Source organism: Engraulis encrasicolus, chromosome 14 (assembly GCF_034702125.1).
Source record: "Engraulis encrasicolus isolate BLACKSEA-1 chromosome 14, IST_EnEncr_1.0, whole genome shotgun sequence".
Classification (NCBI taxonomy): domain Eukaryota; kingdom Metazoa; phylum Chordata; class Actinopteri; order Clupeiformes; family Engraulidae; genus Engraulis; species Engraulis encrasicolus.
The window spans coordinates 46,685,927-46,708,194 of NC_085870.1; the positions used below are offsets into that span (position 1 = coordinate 46,685,927).

A 22,268-nucleotide genomic window follows, 5' to 3' on the forward strand; every position below is an offset into this window, starting at 1 on the left:
CTCTCTCTCTCTCTCTCTCTCTCTCTCTCTCTCTCTCCTTGTGTACTTGTGTAGTGATGGACTTTGTCCCATTATATTACGAGGAAGTCCTCTGGGTATTCCAGCAGTGTTCGGAGAGTGGATCCACCAGGCCGAGACGTCGTCTGGACAAAGATGTGAAGACCTCTGAAAGACCACACTGACCGGAGCAAGCGGAGTGATTTTTTGGCCATCAGGTACCCCAGTTCCCAACTTTTCTATTAAATGTGTTGTTCTTGGTCATTTCCATACAAGCTGTTGTGACTGACGAGATGTCAATCAGAACATGTCTCTTCTTCCCCTTCACTAGCCATTTTTAAAAACATAAAGATTTCTTTAAAAAAAGGACATGGTGAGGTGCTATGTGGTACTGACTCTAGTGGTGTGGACCTGATGATAACTTGATATAGAAAGATGTTTTTATGTGAGTAGTGATTTGAGCTCGGGTATTGTACACATACACAGACATGCAAGCACGACTTTAAGTCTGGTATATCTGGATATCTGAAGTAAATTTTAGCACCACAAATGTGTAATGCTTCTTCTCATAACAACAGGCGAGTAAATACATTCTCACATGAATGAGAAATGTATCTCAGGTTGAAGATTTCCGTTTGACACCCGAGGCATTGGGTAGAGAGCGCTACTAATCTTATTTTTCCGGCCTGTGAGATATTTTTATGGCACCATAAACCATACGTCTCTTGAACAATATCTTCTGAGGTTTGTTGCTAGGTGGTGGCTAAGAACTAGTAAAGAACATTGGGTCATTCATTAACATGCAATTAAGTGGATGCTCTATATACAAACAAAATGACAATTACAAATTTAAGATTAGGATCTGCTATAGACTTTGTTCATTGGTTGCATTATGTAGGTGTTAAAGTGATACTGTCCCATTTTTGGAAATAAGCTTATTTTACACCTACCCTTGAGTTAAATAATAGGGTTTAACCATTCTCTTATACTTTCAATCGTTCTCTAGGTATGGTAGTGCAACTTTTACCTCCAAGCTAGCAGTTAACATTGAGTCCTATGAGACCAGCTGGTGGCTAACTGGTCTCATAGGACTCATTGTTACAGTTTTTCTCGATTGCTTACACACAATTTTCGGAATCAGTTCTCCAAATCTCAAAACTCGACACAAATCTCCAAACCTCACACACAACGGGCAAAACTCTTTACTACCTCTGAAAAATGCATGTCTTGTCTCAAAACAATGTACTCTCTTCTAAAAAGGTAATTTTGTTCTCAAATGACACACACAAGCAGTCATTTTAATACACTCTTGTGAACCATTGAACACTAATATGCACAAGGTAAAACTCTATACTCAACTTGACACACAGTAGAAAATTATTTTCCTCAGTGCTCTACTTACTAAAGAGGGTATTTTTCTGTAGTAAAATACGGAAATAATGCTTTTATACTTGGAGTACACAGATGTGTGTATATTTTACATATTTTTCTGACATTTAAAAAATTGCACTAATTTATTGTAAAATATTGAGTAACCACATGAAAGAGATCTCCTGTATAACATATTTTGGAGTTCAAAAACTAAACAAATGTGTTTTCTCACTGCATCCACTCGTGTTTTTATCAATATCACATGCATTGTGTGTCCTTATGGGGTGATGATTTCAGATTGTAAAATGGTATGAAGAGAGTCTGCCCATGTGATGAGGAAGTGAACATAGTATGGCGGTTGATTTTAGTATTTTGAATGACAGTGTGTTCAATGTGACAACCAGAAAATTCCTTGAAAATTGTGTGTAATCAAGATTATTGTGTGTAGTGGTTTGAAAAGAGTGTGTTTTAAAACTGAAATATGAGTGTAAAGAAGAAATTGTGTTTAGTGTTCAGTGACATTGGTTAGGGGAGTTGGGAAATGGATGAGATGTTCCGAGAATTGTGTGTGAAGTACCAGAAATTGTGTGGAGGCAATCGAGAAAAACTGTAACTCAAGGGGAGGTGTAAAATAAGCTTATTTCCAAAAATGGGACAGTATCACTTTAAAGAACTATACAGTTTGTAGCAATTATGCTGAAACTGTTTATATCTCATATGCTATATCTGAGCCTAATATATAGCTGTTTGTTTATCATCTGTGTTGATTTCAGGCTATGTCAGGCTATAGAAATGATGTAGGTGGGAAATAGTTAACGTCTATTCCAGAAAAGCATGGTACAAAACAAAACAGAACAAAACAAAAGAAAACAAAGCAAAATGAGTGGGGCACTAAAATTGGTGTTTTAATCGCAAGAGGATAACATGCAATACTGATGTTTGTTTAAAACAGTTTATGTAGCCAGAGTTATTGCAATAATAATGTTATTAAGCTGGCTTGCAGAGCAAGGCCCGATTCTAGTAATCTCTAAGTACAGTTTATACTTGCTTGCTTTGTTGCTTGCTTGCTTCTCTTGTGCAGGGCAGTAAAAATAGAAAATGGATCTCTTTCTAGGCCTTTCGAGATATAGACACCATTCAAACACTAAAACGATCGGCTCGGCTTGAAGATCATCTGTTCTGATATAGCGTGTCTGTGTCTCTTGTCGTTTTTCCGTTTTTTGGCGATTTTGTGCAAATTTGGGTCCCCATAGAAAACAATGGTAGAACCTTCAGGAGACAGTGTTCCGTCACTCTACAGATCAGAGTGTAGGAGGCTTTTTCGGTCATAAAACATCAAATGGCTTTTCCCATTGACTCTTGAAGTGCCTTTCTGAAGAGGTCAGCACATCTTCCACAAGAGGTCCATTTGTGACTGAACCGTTTAACCTATAAACTTCTTTCAAAGACTGTTAGAAAGATCACACGTATGACTCCAATCTGTGAGCAGGACATGTGCCAATTCTTTTTAGTTTTTTAACAACAGCTATCTAAAAACTAGAAACGGTTTTGATTCTGCCCTCTGCCTTAGAGCACAATACTAATTGCCATACAGAAAATCAGAACAGGTGCTGCCAATAAAAGGTTCCATCTCAACTGTCACTTTTTCTCAACATTCTATTCTTAACGAGCACCTGCAACTGCCATTCTAGAAGTCTCTTGTTCAGCTCTTGAATGCAATGTGATATTGTCTTGCTGGAATGTGTATGACTGCCAGCTGCTTGGCTCAATGGTAATGGTGCTTGATGAGAGATATGGAGGTTGTGAGTACGAATCCCATTCGGACCCATGTTTATTTTCAAATTTATATCATATGCATTGTTCCTTAGCCAACTTAAAATACCATGTATGTCATTTAGTACTGTATCAATGGCAAAGGTGCTGGATTAGAGATACTGAGGTTGTGAGTTCGAATCCCACTTGGACCCATGTTGATTTTAAAAATTATATCAGCAGTGTTCCTTAGCCAACTTAAAATACCATGTATGTCATTTAGTATCAATGGCAAATGTGCTGGATTAGATATATGGAGGTTGTGAGTTCGAATCCCACTCGGACCCATGTTGATTTTTAAAAAAATATATCATATGCAGTGTTCCTTAGCGAACTTAAAATACCATGTATGTCATTTAGTATCAATGGCAAAGGTGCTGGATTAGAGATATGGAGGTTGTGAGTTCGAATCCCACTCGGCCCCATGTTGATTTTCAAAATTATGTCATATGCAGTGTTCCTTAGCCAACTTAAAATACTATGCATGTCATTTAGTATATCCCCAAAATACGGAGCTACAACACTTTCAAGATGGCTGAATCCAAGATGGCTGAATTGTTTGGGCCATAACTTCTAACTGGGCGGATGGATTTTTCCAACATTTCTTTTAGCTTTGTTTTCTCAATAGTAGTTTGTTTTTAATTTAGGGATAGAGATATCACAAAAAAAAACTGCTCATCTCTGCCCCAAAAGGCAAGCCCACTTCCAGCATTTTCTGTAAGAATGCAATCTAGTTGCGGTAATGTATCCTTAGACATGCTTTTATGACATGCTCTTATGGTTTGCTCTGTTGCATTCATGGGAAGCTTTAGTGTCTATTGATACTGCACATAGACTACTGGGGATAGAAGAACATACTTCTCCATGTGTCTGTCAGCAGCAAAGCTTACTTAATCATACCTTGACTCAAAGGCCAGAACAGTGAATGTGTTCTCCCCCAAGCCAAATAGCAAGAGACACTTTCAAAGCTGGAAACACAATTCATCCTGAAAGTCCTGTCAAACTTGTTTGTTAACACCTTTATCACAAAAAGAGCTGTGTGAAACGGGGTGAATTATTAACAAAGTTTGTAAATATGAGTTCCTTTACACAAGAGTTTTTGTCTGTGGACTGATTTGACTCCATCTGAGGACTGCTGTCTACAGTGGAGACGATGATGACCGTGATTTACCCGAGTTAGCTTTGTTTCTATCAGCACAAATATTGGACCATCAGTGTTTTGTAACAGACTGATTTCTTGTTATGGCTATGTATCTGTTTTGTAAAATCGAACTTCTGTCTGAAACAGGGTTTTGACCAAAGATTGTCCAAGATGTTCCAAAACGGCGATGCCTACTACGAGACTAGCAGTTATGCTGGGTCCGTCCTGTCCAAGTAGGTTGAGAATCTGACACTTTCGTACCTGTCTTAAGAGTTAGTTCCTGTGTTTATTTCATTGCTTTGTTTGCATCTCTCTATGATCATTTAAAAATGTATTTCAACACACTTTGTTCCATTTTATTTCCACATTTTCAGTGGCTTCTCCGAAACCTCCTCCTTAATGTCAAGCATGTCAAGACCAAGTGGCAGATCTATATACAGTGAGTAGTTCACTGCCTGCTTCCTGTTGTGGATCTTTCTATTTTACATTTTCATTTCACCTTCATGTTTAGCTATCACCATGGCCGCAACTACCATTGAGGACACAGAGGTCATGTCCTCAGTATTTTTTTCAGTAATGTAAAATTTATCAACGATAAAAATCGATATATAATCAACAATTATAAATTCAGTTTGTATACGCCACCCCCATTTATCCTTGAGGCAGTGATTCATGAAAACAAACATAAGAGTTTGATTGAAGTGTTTGAAGCATTCTAAATGTACAGTATGCAGTACAGCGCACAGTATTTGACCTCAGTATTTGAAAATGTCTGGTTATGGCCCTGGCTATCTAGCTAGGGAGATAGGTGACCCGATACTTCAGTTTGTGATACAAGCGCCAGAATCGGTGCAGATACTCCTTAGACATTAGTATTTTCAAAAAGTACGCGGGCCACTTCAAATTCAAGATGGTTGCCCATTTTCCAATATGGCCGCCATACAGATATAAATTGGCAACGGAAACAATTTGTGATACAACACCAAACGTAGCACGGATACTCCTTAGATGTACCTCTTTTGATAAAGCATGCAGGTGACTTTTCCAAGATGATTCATTTTCCAAGATGGCCACCGTTCAGATGTGTCATAGGAAAATAAAACAATTGTTCAAATAATGATACAAGCACCAAAATTGGTACAAATACTCCTTATACTGAACTAATTTGAAAAAGCATGCCTGTTACTTGAAATGCAAGATGGCCGCCCATTTTCCAAGATGGCTGCCAGAAAGTCCTGTGGGAATACTGCAGGAGATACTAGAGCAATTGTTCAAATAGTGATGTGAGCACCAAACGTGTTACAAATACTCTTCAGACACAACTCTGTTGTTAAGTAGTATGCACCATTTGAAATTCAAGATGGCCACCCATTCACCTACTGCAGAAGTTCCATAACTGAAAAACGTTTAAATTGTGATAGAAGCACCAAACTCAGCACAAATACTCCTTAGACATTATCCTTTTTGAAAAAAAAATAGCCTACTTTAAACATGACAAGGCCATGTATAATCCAAGATGGCTACCATTGCTTCTTATTAATGGAGACATTTTCATAATCTCTGATTTGAGGACATTTGAGAGATTACCATAATCCCTTTGATGAATTTAGATTATCTTGTTGTCTAAAAGTATAGGAATTTTAAAATGTCCCAATACTCACACTAGCAGCTATAGCCATCTGCAGGTGAGAAGATCAGATCATACCTTTCATGGTATTATGAATGCCATCCATATTTTGTTAGCTGTTGGGAAATGTGCAATGGGTGGAAGGGCTGTCCAGAAAATTTTGGCGGCCATGTTGGAAAATGAGCAGCCATCTTGTATTTCAATTGACCGACACCTTTATGTCATGTCATGGAGTATTTGTACCAAGTTTGATGCTTGTATCACTATTTTATCAAATGTTTCAGTCACCTTACACATATGTATGGTGGCCACCTAGGAAAATGGGCGGCCATCTTGGATTTCAAGTGGCCTGCATGCCTTTTCAACAGATGTGTGTCTAAGGAGTATCTATGACGATTTAGGTGCTTGTATGACCATTTGAACAGTTGTTTCAGTTGCTAATTCATATCTGTATGGCGGCCATCTTGGAAAATGGGCCGCCATCTTGAATTTGAAGTGGCCCGTGTACTTTTTGAAAAAAGTAATGTCTAAGGAGTACCTGTACCGATTTTGGCACTTGTATCACAAACTGAACTATCGGGTCTTAAAAAGGGTCTAAGCCTCCTAGCTAATCACTGATTTTAATGTAGTTTCCATTCAACTTTGCAAATGGTATAGATCATGAGTGTGGAACCTGTGCCATGGGGGCCGTTTAGGCAGTTTCAAATGAAATATATTTTTTGTAAAGCAATCTTACATTTGCAATACAATTAACATATATTTTCAGGGGACCTTGTGAAGGTGGGGTCTGTCTTAAAGGTGGCCTTCAATATTGGCCTAAAGTGGAGAGGGAAATCCTGTTTTGTGTTAGTACGGCCCTTGGAGGACCATACAATTTGAAGTGTCCCTTTGAATGAAAAAGGTTCCTCACCCCTGGTATAGATGTATCTTCGGGGTGTCGGTTTGTGATTGTATGTTGTCATCTCTTTGTGAGTAGTGCAGAGGAAGGAGTACGTGGAGAACATCAACAAGCAGATGGGTCGCTTCCAGTACAAAGTGGAGGTATTGAGTTCCCAGAATGCATCTCTTCATCTCAGACACTGACTGGAAGTCAGTCGACTTCCTCATGTCTTTTCCTGTAGAAACTGACCTCTTGCCCCAATACAGTTTCTCTGCTGTCAACCTGCACAGAGCAAACTTTCTTGGGGGCTTTCCCTCATTCAACATCCTGATTGCAAATGACCTTTGAATTGAATCATGTCACACACCATGAGGCTGAAGGGCACAGGAAAGGATGAAACTAGATTGACTTGCACACACTCACACCTGAGAGCATTTCGATACTGTGGCAATTACACATTAGACTAGATCAGGGGAGGGGGAACCTATGTCTAGGGCCATTTATAGTCCTTGAGGACGCCTTATCCGGCCCCTGACATGATTTTAATATTATGAAGTTTCACATGAAATATGCATTTTTTCTTTTCAAGAATTGTTAGAAATCATATTTGCAATTCAATGAAGTTATATTTTCAGGGGACCTAGTGACGGTGCGGTTTGTGGTTAAGGTGGCCACCTTCAATATAGGCCTTAAGTGCAGGGGGAAATCCTGATTTGTGTTCATATACGGGCCTTTGAAGTGGCCCGGTTCCCCTCCCCTGTTCCCCACCCCTGGATTAGATGTACTGTAAATTAACAACGACGACATAAAGTCCTTAAGCTCATGTCCTCTGCTTCAGCACCTGTTTACATGTGATGTGGAGGGTCCGGACATGCGCCTGGACGACTGTGTGGAGCGTCTGAAGATGCTGGAGGCCATGGGCAGCATCTGGGGCCAGGACATGATCCTACAGGCACGCAACGGATGCCTGCAACTCATCGACATCGAGACCAATGTACGTACAGTGTGTTGTTATTGCAAACACTCACACACACTCACACACACACGCATGCTCGCACGCACACACACACGCACGCACGCAAACGGACACACCCGCACACACCCGCACACACACACACACATATGATTGTAAAAAAAGATTATTTTTTTTGTCCAGTCCAGTCCAGTCCAGTTCAGCCCTGCACACACACACACACACACACACACACACACACACACACACACACACACACACACACACACACACACACACACACACACACACACACACACACACACACACACACACACACACACACACACATTTTAAAAGTGACTGAAAAGAAGGGTGACCTCGGGGGACCTCAGGGTGACTATGTAACAATATTGAGTAGTGATTCTTTAATCTCTCTGTGCTTGCTCCTTTTAAACCTCCCTTGCCTTAATTATCTCTCCTCATTGTCTCATATCTTCTCTCTGCTCTTCCACATCATCCCTTATATTTGTCCTCCATGAATAGTCTCTTTTATTGCTTGGCTTAGTATACCACACGTTCCTCGTTCATTCCTCTGACTCTCTGTCTTTCCACTGCCTCATTTCTACTCTATCGCTCCTCTTTTCTTCAGTTTGTTATCCCCTCTTCATCAACCTATCCTCTGCTCCTCTCTCTCTCTCTCTCTCTCTCTCTCTCTCTCTCTCTCTCTCTCTCTCTCTCTCTCTCTCTCTCTCTCTCTCTCTCTCCACATCCTGTCGCCCATTATCACTGCCTACATGTGATGCACTTGTGCTCACCTTGTTTGTACAGTTCATTCTTTCTGACAGAGCTGGAGAGCCATTACACAAGGGCATGGAATTTGGGTCTCTATTGTAAAGCATACCTGGTAAACCAGGAGTGTGTTGGCTATACGGTCCAACACTACTTGACGTTATCTTCCTCTCTCTTGCCCCTCTCTTTAGGAGGAGCTTGAGAGCCACCCCACCGGCAGTGTCCTGGGGGTGGAGGCCATGTTGGACACCTGCGTCTACAACTCGCTGCTCACCGTGGCCGTCAGGGAGGAGGGAAAGGCCACCGTCAGCGTCTTCATGTTCCAGTCCGACAGCCTGAGGGTCAGTGACATTCAGTGGCATTAGTGATGTAATCCTGGAATGCTGAGATGAAGGACTGTTTTACTTGTATTTGCATTTGGGACCAATCTCAATACAATTGGTCAGCAGTGTCAGTCAGTATTGCCACTTCATGTAATAGTAAAGCTATCCTCTTGTATCGAAAATGTGTTGTGGACTCAAGGAGGTTCATCTTGAAATAGCCTACTCAAATAACTCTTGATTCTTGAAAAACTTGATTCTCTCCTATAGAGATTTTTAGTTAGCTGAGGAGCCTTTTCTAGAACATATGAATCTCTCTAGACCATTCCAACTAATGGTTCCAGTCCAGTCAGTGAGTGGTTCTTTGCAATGGTGTTGCAATTGTCATCCTCAAATGTTCTCCGTATGTTGTATTTATCCAGGCTGACTATATCAAACGAGATCTAGACAGAGCCCTCATGCACAGAATAGATGATCGTGGGGATCTCAGACCACCCAGGTAAATGTACTAAGAAAACAAAATGGACGTTGTCTGACGCCCTGTGAGATGATAAACAGCGCAACTTTTTGTCTTGGCAATTACACTACAAAATTTTGTTTGTAGTGTTTATCACCATAACACTTTTATCAGGAGAATTTTGATCATCAGCTGACAACTTTTCTGACAATTCAATCTGAACATTTTTAAGGCAATCATGATCTTGCCTGGCAACATTGGTCAAAAAGTTACCCTGTGTATCACTACCATTACTCTCTACTTTGATCACGATATGCTATTTATGCTAGGTTTGTGCATTTCATGTGCACGGTTTCACAGTTTTTTGACATACTGTATACTGTATGTTTATTGTGCTTACATTTTTTAGGGTTAATTCGATATTTAGAGAGTAGAACCAACACTTTGAGTTTAAACTTTGACTCTCTTGGTGTTGGAGTACAACATGGTGCTGGTTATCTTTTTTTTAGGGACAACATGAGAGCCATCCTGGCGGCCAAGATGGGTGCGTCCCAGCCCAACAGACCCCCCTCAGAGGAATGGGATCGCCCTCAGCCCTCCCCCATGGAGTGGGACGCCCCAGACTACGGTGAGCTGAGCAGCCGGGCCGGGCAGGCCTAGGGCACACAGGCGACACCCAGAAGATAACACCTTATCTGAAAACTGGAACTCAGCCTCCTGGAAACAAGCTCTCTGCTTGTTTGTGGAAGACAGATAGAGAGAGAGAGAGAGAGAGAGAGAGAGAGAGAGAGAGAGAGAGAGAGAGAGAGAGAGAGAGAGAGAGAGAGAGAGAGAGAGAGAGGGAGGTGGGGTCTCATCACAGTAGTGTTCAGCGCTAGCTGGTAAGGTACACCACCCATATAATAGTAAAACTGGGTGGTCCTGACTGGGAGGTACTGGGGGGGTGATACAGTGATTCTGTTTTTATCGTGTTTTATTGGTTATTGCGTACTGATTTAGTCCACACTTCCCCTTCTGTGTCAAGGAGAAAAACCCAGTGCCAGAAATAGTTTCAGTGGTTCTTATGTTGAAAGACACCATGGTTCATCTCTATACACTTAGTCTGAAGTGTGATCAAAGAGGAATACTGTCAAGAGTACATTTTCTGTGAGTGAGCTAGTTCATTGTTGAACACATTAAAATTGCCAACAGGTTTCGGCCTGCAATGGCCTTCATCAGGGCTATAGAAAGTTCTTCAAACCTCCCCACTTCCCTTTATGCATTTCACGTCATGCTTTGGTGCGCGTCTACTTTCCAGCCTGTGTGTGCCGGTTATGTACGTGCCATTGGGTCTCTCCTGTCTGTGCTTGCGCGGGTACCCAAAACAAACATGGTGGATACATTCCTGCCCCTACAGCAGTATTACAGAAAACTGTATATCAAAACACATTTGAAAAGAATTCAGAATATGCATACATTATAGTAGTCAAGGAAACACAACCATATCAATACTGTCCTTTAGACAGGGTGCGTCATGGCATTCAAATTATGAATCCATCACCTCTCTTTTGGTTGAATAGTCTCTGTCTGTCTCCTCTTCTCTACAAGGATACTGTATACGTATATGGTCAATACCTATTACGTATTGGCAACATTAACGTGTTCTACTGAATTAGCTCAGTTTAATTAAAAGCTTTTTAATTAAGAGTGCCAAGTTATGTTCAACCAAAGCGCCACTGAAAAGAACACTGAAGCCCTCTGACCTACACCTTCTTTGTCTAGTAATATAAGAAGCTTTGGCCTCCTGGGATTCAGCCACACACGCAGGCATTTTGGGTAGTAGGCAGAGTCCCCCTCTTGGTCTTCACTTCACTTTCATTTCCCTCTTCTAGGGCCCGGGACAAAGTCTTCTGAAAGGGCCCCCCACCTAATACATATAATGTAAAGGGGACACATTTATGGGCCCCCTCTGTCTCTGGGCCCGGGACAACTGACCATGTGTCCCCCCTGTTGGCTTCCCTGCCCCTTTTCCCTACTTCCCCTCGTCGGTAGACAGCCGCCCTTCTCCCCAACATATAGACCTCAGTCAACAGTCGTAACATGCCACCCCCTCATCCGTTTTCTGTGTGGTATATGATAAGAAATGTTTACCATGACTGAGCAGGTCTATGCGCGTGCGTGTATACTGTATCTGTGTGCAATGTGACAGTGGAAACTTGTCATGCTTATCTGGTGGGTATGGTACAGGAGGGACTGTCAGTGATGATGTGATCTCTCTCTCTCTCTCTCTCTCTCTCTCTCTCTCTCTCTCTCTCTCTCTCTCTCTCTCTCTCTCTCCAGATGAGAGCCCCGTGCCCAGTCCCGCCCCACCACCCCAGGCCCGGCAGCAGCCTGTTCCAATGCCGAGGCAGCCAGAGCCTGAGCCCAGACAGCTCACCCCACCCCCACCCCCATCGCCAGAGAGGACACCCACCCCTCAGCCCTACACAGAGAAGGACAGGAACGTGGTCTGTATTTCAACTCACTCCTTTCCTTGAGCGCAATTTGTCCCAGGAAGCCATTAACACAAACCATATGCCAGTTAGAATCGCAATGAAAACCAGATTATAGTGGGCCCTATGATTGGTCGTATGAAAGTTAATGCTGGTGTTATGAATTGCCCCCATTCATTTCTATGGAGGCTTTCTTAAGTGTTTTGTCTACTCTATAAAGTGTCTCTGGTAGTGGGGTGTTTGTTAATACTTCATGCTCCCTCTGCAGGACATCTTGAATCATATCATCAGTGACATTGAGGCCTTCATGGGCAGAGTATCGGCGGTCGCGGCAAAAAAGAGCAAGAAGAAATTGTGGAAGGGCAAGAAGAAAAAGAATAAGCCAAAAGGTAAAGTGCATCAGCTCAAACAAAAATTAACAAAAATATTTTCTTTAAACTTTTTTTTTTTTTTTATAACTTTTCCAAGTTTACATGGGCTGTTTCTGGGCCAATAAAGCAATACATCTATGTCAAAAGTTGGCGCAATCATGACATCATGCTAGCAACCTTGACAATTCTTTCATTTGAATACCCTGTTCTAAATTCTATTCCACAATACCTGCATTGTGTCACTCTACTCACTGAGCATGTGTACATAAGCACAGTAAACCGATTACTCCAAAAAACACGATCATAAATGGATCATTGATGTGCATGTAAACGTGCTCATGGTCTCATTCTACGTTTTTTTTCTTTACAGTTATTGAGGGCATGCCTTCTGCCGCGGAGTTTGAGATCTGCTTGCAGAAAATCAAGTTTGGTTTCAACCTTCTGGTAAGTTCCATTGTCTACTACAGCCCTCATGTTTAGGCGTTGTGTCTTTCCATTTTGTCACTCCTGTCATTTGCACTCTTTCCTCCTGTAAGGTAGGAACATCCACACACCGATGAGCTCCCTTTTAATCCTTCTTTACAGAAATTCACAGAAATGTTTAAAAAGGAATAAAAGAGAGCTCATCTGTGTGCGGGTCTTCCTCGGGTTACATGAACTTTGCGTTTTGATCCTGCACCGGGCGAAAATAAATGTGAGATCTGACTGAGATTCTCTTTACGCCTGTGCAATGCCAGGCAGTACTAGATGGACAGATCGATGAGCCGAGCTCTAAGGACCTGGTCCACGTCTTCTTCTCCATCCTCACATATGTAAGTCAGACTTCCAAACCTTTGAATGTCTTGAAATGGTCTAGTACAGGTTTTCCCAAATGTATAATATAATATAATATAATATAATATAATATAATATAATATAATATAATTAGTGCTGTCAAAATTATCGCGTTATTATCGCGTTAACCCAACCCCTTTTTAACGCCGATATTTTTTTTAATCGCGAGATTAACGCTAGATATGACTCTGTGAAGTTTTTTTTCATAAACTGACTGACCGCGGGTTACAGCGATAGCTCAACTACAATTCCCAGCATGCCGGTTACAGGAAACGCTACAGAGTCTCGTACCCATCATATGCCATTAGGGCAGATGTCAGTGTCTAACACTCATTGTTTTAAATTAAAAAAAAAAAAAAAAACAAGGAAAAAAACCTATCCAATTTTGTCGGCCTACATCGATAGAAGTAGGCTATTACTATGATTTTAAATGAGACTGCGATTAATCGCGAGTTAACTATGGCATTTATGCGATTAATCACATTTTAATCGATTGACAGCACTAAATATAATATAATATAATATAATATAATATTATATTATATTATATTATATTATATTATATTATATTATAATATGTGTTGTGTGTTAAGTGGCGGCTTTTGTGAATGTCCAAGACCAATTTCCTCGGGGACCAATAAACCACTCTTGAATCTTGACTCTTGAATGTAATGTCATGTTTAGCTGGTGGAGTACTGCCCAGAGGAGCTGCCCCCGGCCATCGTGGCGCCCCTGTTCACCCCTCACTGCATCAGGCTGCTGAGCGAGGAGGCCACCGTGGAGGAGGACCAGTTCTGGCAGACCTTGGGGGACGCCTGGAACATCCCCAGGTAGGGCACCCGCCCACTGTATGCGGGTCATGTGGAACTTCCGGCTGCCTTATTAGACTATAGTCCAGGGGTGGTGAACCTGTCTCGAGGGCCGTTTATGGCCCTTGAGGCCGTTTTATCCGGCCCTAGATATAATTTGAATGTTATGCAGCTTCACATGAAATATATTTTGTAAATCTTAGAAATTACATCTGCAATACAATTAAGTTATATTCAGGGGATCTAGCAAAGGTGGTGTCTGTTTTAAAGGTATCTGCCTTTAATATAGGCCTAAAGTACAGGGGGAAACCCTGGATTGTGTTCATAGTATGGCCCTTTGAGGACTTTTACGGCCCTTGGAGGAGGCCTTTGAAGTAGTCCCTCGAATGAAAAAGGTTTCCCACCCCTGCAGGCTACAGTATATCACGTAAGTGAGTACACCCCTCACATTTTTGCAGATTTGTGAGTTTATCTTTTTATAGGAGAGCATTAAAGAAATTTTACTTTGACACAATGATTAGTGACCTTTTAACAACATATATAACCGCTTACATTTTTTGTTCACTCAGAAAAAATATAAATACAGCCATTAAAGTTTGAACATTGCCCACAAAAGTGAGTACACCCGAGATTAAAATCCGGTAGAGAAGGGGCTGTGTTGGCTCGAATCGTCTCGAAATGAAAAGGGATTTAAAGGGAGGTCATTGGTGTGCGTTTCAACCTTTCTTTACATTTTGAGTCTGCACCTGGCTTAAAAAGATTGTTGTGAGATTTGAATGCAACCCTATGGAGAGTATCATGATCTGCTTCAGTAGTCACAGTGCATGTTGACATGCATGTTTCTTTTAGATGTAATTCAGATTTCCAATGTCGACAGCATTCATTCATCCCCAAACCATCAGTCCCACTTCCATGCTTGAATACTGAGAGGTTAAACTTTTTTTGTAAAACTCCCTTGTTTACCACCACACATGCTTGACACCATCTAAAGCAAATTTGTTCATCTTGGTCTCAAGAGAGAACAGACTATGGATCACTGGAACCATGTAGTGTGGTCTGAAAAGACTAAGATAAACAAATTTGCTTTATATTTGCAATCGAGAACTGCAGCAACTTCAACGTAATTTCACCAACATTTTAGCTTATGCATTCACTAGTGTGTCATTATTTCAAACACACACCAGAAGCTGAGTTCCTTTCTGTTCTTAATCAGAGTCCTCTTCTTGATGTCCTTCTTCTTGACAGTACGCAGTGGGGGGACGATGACGAGGACATTCCTGAGTACAACCCCCTGTTTGACGATGGCTGGGAGCCTCGAGACGCGGACCCCGAGATCCAACCGCCCAGGCAACCGAGAAAGTCACCCGTCAGCAAGCCACCACCCCAGCCCGCCAGTAAGCCAGTCACCCAGCCTGCCAGCAAGCCAGCCAGCAAGCCGCCTAACCAGCCAATCAACAGACAGCCCAGCCAGCACTCCAGGAAGGAAGCACCAGCCCCACAGGTCATACACACACACACACACCAAGATACACATGCAATTCCACACTCATGAACACACATTCAGACACAGACAGGCATACACACATGCATGCACGCACGCACGCTCGCACACACAGTCTCTTATAGATCCATCAATTGACAGAGAATTCAGCACGATCACTCAAAAACACACACAATAACCTACAGACACTGGTACACAAAAAACATATGCACGCAAACCTACTGTAACATACACTTTCAATGTTACACCTCAACTCTGTCCAGGATGTGATATATTATTGTGCTTCATCATCATCGTCATCATCAAACTAAAAGTGTTCATCTCTTCACAGAGCACATGGAAGCCCCCGGCGGAAGAAGAGTATGTGTTTACTTGTTTGTTCCTCCAACACTACCATTGCCTTGTCGTGTCATTAGGTCTGTGTCTGCCTAATGAAGTGTTGTGAGGTCTCACCCACCACCATATGCTCTCTCTGTGTTCCTCCTCCTCCTCTGCAGTGTCGAGGACGACCCCGCCAGCTTCATGCGAGTCATCTTTGACTTCACTGCCAGGAATCCCAGAGAGCTCAGTATCTCAAAGGGAGAAGTCGTGCAGGTGAATGAAATGGAAATTGTTTCATAAATGCGATTGAAATGCAAACATTTTTTTTTTTGAAAATGGAGACTTTCTCATGAGTTGAGCAACTTAAATGGAGAAGGCGTTTAGTTGAAGGAGAGGGAACATTTTCAAAAGCACAGTTAAAAAAAAAAGAATCAGCATAAATTGCAGTTACAATATTACTACAGGATCACTGACTTTTAAAAAATATAGGTTGGATTGTCTCTTTATTTGTCACAAATGTAGTTAAGTTTAATAAGGGAACAATTTCTCACCTTACTCAATAGATCTACAGTACATAATAGGCCCATGCTTATTTGGATACATTACACCCAGGGGCTATAAATTAACTTTCTTCATCACTAGCCAGTTTTGCTAGTAGGTGTTAAACCTTACTACTCACTATAACTTAAAGTGGCTTCTTTCTTTTCTACCAGCCAAACTGAATTTTCACCAGCATTTTGCTGATTTGAGGGTGTTCATTTAGAGCTGTGATTACACCTATTGTAACTGCACCAAAGGAAACTGGCCCCTACTACGTTCTGCAATTGAATAGTAATTTTGCCTAAACAAACCCAAACATCATGGATACCTGCAGTTACATTATGTACAGTAGACAAGTACATCACATCCTGACGACATGACCTCATGTGTATGTATCCACAGCTGTTGGACATGTCCAAGCAATGGTGGAAGGTGCGGAACAATGATGGAGAAGAAGGATTTGTGCCCAACAATGTCCTGGAGCCACTGGACAAGAAGGAAGAGGTAACACAACATGACAGCGCGTGTAACTGTTCATAATATCCGACTACAATTCTCATGTGGAACTGGCCTCTTTCAAAAACATTTTTTTAATCAATGTATTTGTCCTCTGATGTGTTGTTCTCTCCACAGGAACACCAGCAGGTGGTGGCCAATCCAAACCTGACCAGGAAGTCTAAACCAGCAGAAGTACGGGCCTGGTTGGAGTTCAAGGGATTCAATAAGATGTAAGTTGTGGTCCCTTCAATAGAGCAGTTGAGGCATTGATGCTCCCAGATAGCTTTTAAGTGATATTCATGGTCTGATCTGAATGTAAGACAATGTTAATGCATGCAATACTCTTTATATTTTTAGAATAGTAAATAGATAAATTGTATTTGTTGTGTTATTTCAAAAAATACCCCTAAGCTCTAATAATAAATGTGGTCCATTGAAGCAATATGACACGAGTGGGAGTGAGGTTGTTGTAGGATAGGCCTATCCTCACGGGCGTGATTTGCTGCAAGCTGAGTGCTGTAAGTAACCACACCTATGAGGGTATCCCAAAAAAACTAAGGAAAGGAGGTCACTTGTACTCTAGCCTTTTTGGTGCTCACAGTCTGGGACTGTTGAAAGCAAGCTGGTCCACTTCAAAGGAGACTGGACCAAGAATGACCGGAGCACACAGGATACTTTTTTGCTGTTATTTATTGTGGAGCAAGCATGACTAACATTTCGACACAGTGCGTCTTCATCAGAAACATTAGTCATGCGTGCACCACAATAAATAACTGCAAAAACGTATCCTGTATCCTAAAACAACCTCACGACCGCGAGTGTTAGCCATATATGTTTATCCTGACCTACTAACACCTATCCCCCCTGTGTCCCCTCAGCACGGTGAAGTGTCTGGGCATGCTCAGTGGGGCCTCTCTGCTGGGCATGACGAGGGAGGAGCTGAAGATGATCTGTCCTGACGAGGGGGGCCGCGTCTTCTTCCAGCTGCAGAACGTCAAGTCAGCAAACGCTGTGAGTAACCATGGCAACCCTGCTCCTCGCCCACGCTGTTCATAGAGAGAGCTGTTTATTGGCGGATGCACTGTATGTACTCAGCTCATTGTCTTACTCACTTCTCATGTTTTTTTCCAGTTGGCAAGTGAAGTCAGGCATCTGGAATAATAATGCCTCAGGATCAATTGAAGCTCATGGCACAATCTGAAGGACTGCCATTGTATCCAGAAACAAGCCTCCACACAAAACCTCTGGCTAGACCTTCTTTACATACGTCTTCAAACGAAAGCCAGAAAGGATCCTTTCGGAAAAAACCTCTTTATCTGTACGTGTACTGTAAATGTGTGACACTATTTTAAGCGCATGGCAGTAATTTTTTGCCATTCCTATGGTGACATGAACAACAGTGCCCTCTGGGATTCTCTGGTCTGCTTGTTTCCCTGGAAACTAATATCACACCTGAAAGCCTTGTGCTGCCCATGCAGCCTACATGTTCAATTATGCACATCTTCCTTCCCACATAGACCCATTAAGCCCTTATTTATGTTTACTTCTGTTTTTTCCATAAATGATATTTGTTCTAGCACTGTAGGAAAATTAAGTGATATTTCTCCCTTACATATTTCCTACCTCCACCTCATAAATGTGTAATGCTGTGTGAGAGAATGAATAATTCAGATGAATGTATCTACACAATGCTGCGGTGGTGAAATAAAACAAAGGACATGTTTCAGTGTTATTTTTGGAATGGCTTTGACATGATTTGACGTGTGTGTGTGTGTGTGTGTGTGTGTGTGTGTGTGTGTGTGTGTGTGTGTGTGTGTGTGTGTGTGTGTGTGTGTGTGTGTGTGTGTGTGTGTGTGCGCGTGCATACGTGCATGTGTGAGAGGCTTATTTAATTATGTTATCAAAAGAAGGAAAATCAGTCAACTGGATGAATATACATGCTTTTATTTCATTGTAGCATTACAGATGTACTGTACCAGCACAGAAGCTTCCAGGAGTCTGTGAAACATTGCTCTTTGTGTGAAAGTATACCAGCAGTGACTACATACAAACTGGTCAAATCATACCTATAATTTTTGAAGAGTATACAAAACACACACATACTCTCATACACATACACACTCACGGAACAAAAATGTAAATGTCAAAAACACAAAGTAAAGAAAATGGGTTCAAAGTACACAAAAAAACAGAAAACAGAAACGAGCATGGTTCAAAATTGAATACAAACAATGTAAAAAAAAGAAAAGAAAAAGTGGATTGTTAACACAGCTGGGTTGACTGCAGTCAGTGTATGCTCCGGGGCGCCTTTATACCACTCTGTCTAGTACTGTATGAATGTGGTGCTGTGATTGTGCATTGATCTTAAAGCGGTGCCTCAAATAGATTGATGTGCATATTGCACACAGTTTTGAGCAAACCCATGCCAGGATTTTCAGTAATACATGACACATGAAAAACGACAGAAGGTGATAGGGATGGGTATCGCTAGACAATAACTTTTTTTTGTCAGTGGCTGTAATCACATTGTATTGCAAAGGTGTGTCACAGCATTTCCAAACGGGAGATGTTTTAATTAAAAGTTGTTGTGAATCTGGTTTGAACACAGATGGTGTCTTGATCTTCATCTGTGGCCATCACTACAGCTCACCGTGGCCATGCCAACAATCAGATTGAACTTGGGTCCACCAAAGACTGTAGATATATGTAGGTGTACTACAAGTATATACCTGTACTGTATGTCCATCAGTGTAAGATGAATCATGTGTACAAACCCCAACTCCGATGAAGTTGGGACGTTTGGTAAACAGTGAATAAAATCAAAATGCTATCATTTTCAAAACATTCAATCTATTCATTAGATGGAGAATAGTGAAAAGACAACATATTAAGTATTAAAACCGAGAAAAAATATTGTTTTGGGGGACATATGTACTAATTTCTAATTTGATAAATCCAACACGTCTCAAAAGAGTTGGGACGGGGATCAGTGAAATTTAGTAAACATCCAAATAAGATAAAACAACAAAGAAGAACATTTCAAAATGAATTGTACTGACGGACAATATAGGTGTCCAGGTATAAGATCATCACAGAGAGGCTGAGTCACTCAGAATTAAAGATGCAAAGGGAATAATTACCATAGTTATTACATACATTTTTGAATTCCCTTTGATTTACCACGATTGAGTGTATATAAGACATATTTTTGTTAATAAAATCATTGTATAGGTTCATGACATCATGAAATATATATTGGCTGTAGTCTCACTCTAATTCCTGGAGTGCTAGAGCTATTGAAAATTGACCATATTAAGAATGCTTAATGCATGAAAATGACACAGGGGTTTAACATTCTCCTAAGCACCTGAGCTCACTTGAAATAGACCCAGAAGACATGGAAAACTGTCCTTTGCTTACAGAAGTCAGCAGAAGTTGTAGAAGTCCATTCTTTTTAACAATAATAGAGCATTGCACATCCTGTGCTACAGTGAAAATGGACCATCCAACTTGTGTTAGTGCTAGCTTCAAAAGTCAGCCTCCATGATGGCATGCGGATGCAGTAGTGCATTGGTTAAGATGTTCTCACTCATCTGTAGAGTTAAATACAGTGCTGAATGGTATAAATGGGTTTTAAACAGCATGAAAAGCCACTCATGCATTATATTTTGAAGGGAGATCTTCGATTACTGCCACATAGTAAGGTCAAATTGCATTCTCTACTATGTTTTAACAGTTTGGCTCCATCATAAGGACCAGCATGTGATAAAATGGTGGGTTTTTGGTCAAGACCTGTCACACTGTAAGCACTACAGAAAGGAAAACATTGCAAAACATGACAAGGAATACACCCACCATTTAAGCTGGTGAAATCATGTCCAAGATAGGAATTAACACTGTTTTTTATATAAAATCATCTCATCGGTTAATGTATTTAACTGTTAAGTGTTGTCTTTTGTTTTGTTTTTAGTCTTCCTCGACATTTGCTGCCATTTATTGTCCCCGTCCCAACTCTTTTGAGACGTGTTGGATTTCTCAAATTAGAAATGAGTACATATGTCCCCCAAAACAATATTTTTTCTCGGTTTTAACACTTAATATGTTGTCTTTTCACTATTCTCCATCTAATGAATAGATTGAGTGTTTTGAAAATGATAGCATTTTGATTTTATTCACTGTTTACCAAACGTCCCAACTTCATCGGAGTTGGGGTTAGTATTTGGAAAACAAGGCTTGGTTACTGTTAAATAACCAAGGAAGTGAAAATGTATTGCCCTACAGATGAAATGTGTTTACATTGAAACTAATCATGAAAAGACCTGCACAGAAATCCTTACAAAACACAAAATACAGTACATAAAAAAGTATATAACGAAAATAATAACAGAATTTGAAAAACAGCTAATTGCTAATTAATGCACATACAATGGCAATCATCTGAAACAAGTCAGTGTTCACGGTTTGTGCTGCTACCACTCTCCATTATGAGTTAATAAATGGTCTGTATAAACGGCTTATCTCTCTGTTATATAAAAAAATACATTTTTATATATTCTCGCAAAAATCATAGCTATCCACTCACATGTACGTCTCTTTATATGACACCCTTTCACAGTGAGACCCCCTCAGCATTGTGAGGACTAATCATATGGGCCTCATACTGAGACACACAAGCAATGGTGTGTAGACAGACATGGTCCCCCAAAATGGGGGGAAAAGAAATACACATGTGCACAGTCATTTCATGGGTTCCTAGGGAGAAGCGCATAGTCTTGCAAGAGGCAAGAGGTGGACATCACAGATACAGAAGATAAGAGTCCTGTCTCATATTGATCTCAGGAGGATCTCTGAACTGGCAGAGCCTAATAAAAGTCGATTGGCTTTTTGTTAAAATCATCTGTAATAAGAGCACAGGCAGAGGAAAATACAAGGCAGGACTTCTCATTTCTTAAAGGGATTTGTCCACCTCTGCACACAAGCAAGAAAATGATGATATACTAGTAGACACTTGTGGTCCTGGCTTCTAGAATATTCCTTCTACAGGGAAAGATTGGAGGAACATAGGCATCACACATGTGGGGGGAAAACAAATCATGAGAATGGCGAGTCAGAGAGGAAGTACTTATAGGTGTTTTTGGGCGGACTGACAGAGGAAGAATAGAACTAAAAGTTGTTGTGCAACCATATAATTGACAAATGGGATGATCGGTAAAAAAAAGGTGTCTGCTGTTGTTCTCCAAAAACAAATATTGATGTCTAAGAGGAGTGAAAAGTAGCCAGTGAACACCTGTCATCACATTGCCTGGCTTAGATTACACAAAGCGTTGCCAACTGTGTAATCCTCTTCACGTGTGAAGGTGTTCGGTACTTCAAAGAACAACTGGTACTGTGATTGTGTTTGCCATGATGCTTCTGATGGTCATTCTCCAAGCTTGGTACATTTCATCACAATAGATGAGATTTTCATCCACTTTTCCCTCTTTTCCACCGCCGGTTTTCTGGTAGGCCTACAGCTCGACACAGCGTGACTCGGCCGCTACTTTTTGCTTTGCGATTGAGCTGTGTTGTGCCCAT

The 22,268-nt window shown here is 41.1% G+C and overlaps 1 protein-coding gene across 1 annotated transcript; it reads left to right on the forward strand.

Moving 5' to 3' along the window:
• The first annotated feature begins 141 nt into the window (after window positions 1–141).
• Window positions 142–18,415, forward strand: eps8l3a (EPS8 signaling adaptor L3a). The gene is made up of 20 exons (XM_063216583.1): window positions 142–215; window positions 4,469–4,554; window positions 4,696–4,760; window positions 6,925–6,989; window positions 7,667–7,822; window positions 8,764–8,913; window positions 9,315–9,391; window positions 9,859–9,977; window positions 11,669–11,835; window positions 12,089–12,209; window positions 12,562–12,635; window positions 12,929–13,003; window positions 13,710–13,855; window positions 15,080–15,335; window positions 15,667–15,695; window positions 15,833–15,929; window positions 16,599–16,700; window positions 16,830–16,924; window positions 17,573–17,705; window positions 17,826–18,415. Exons 2-20 carry the CDS (start codon window positions 4,493–4,495, stop codon window positions 17,853–17,855), a joined length of 2,019 nt encoding a protein of 672 aa, XP_063072653.1. The 5' UTR covers window positions 142–215; window positions 4,469–4,492; the 3' UTR covers window positions 17,856–18,415.
• The last annotated feature ends 3,853 nt before the right edge of the window (window positions 18,416–22,268 follow it).

What these genes read in the sequence shown, in the direction of transcription:
- eps8l3a (XM_063216583.1), top strand. Translation starts at nt 4,493, where the DNA reads ATGTTCCAAAACGGCGATGCCTACTACGAGACTAGCAGTTATGCTGGG. An exon ending in AAGTGGCAGATCTATATACA is followed by an intron (nt 4,761 to 6,924) that starts GTGAGTAGTTCA and finishes CTTTGTGAGTAG; the next exon opens with TGCAGAGGAAGGAGTACGTG. An exon ending in TCCAGTCCGACAGCCTGAGG is followed by an intron (nt 8,914 to 9,314) that starts GTCAGTGACATT and finishes GTATTTATCCAG; the next exon opens with GCTGACTATATCAAACGAGA.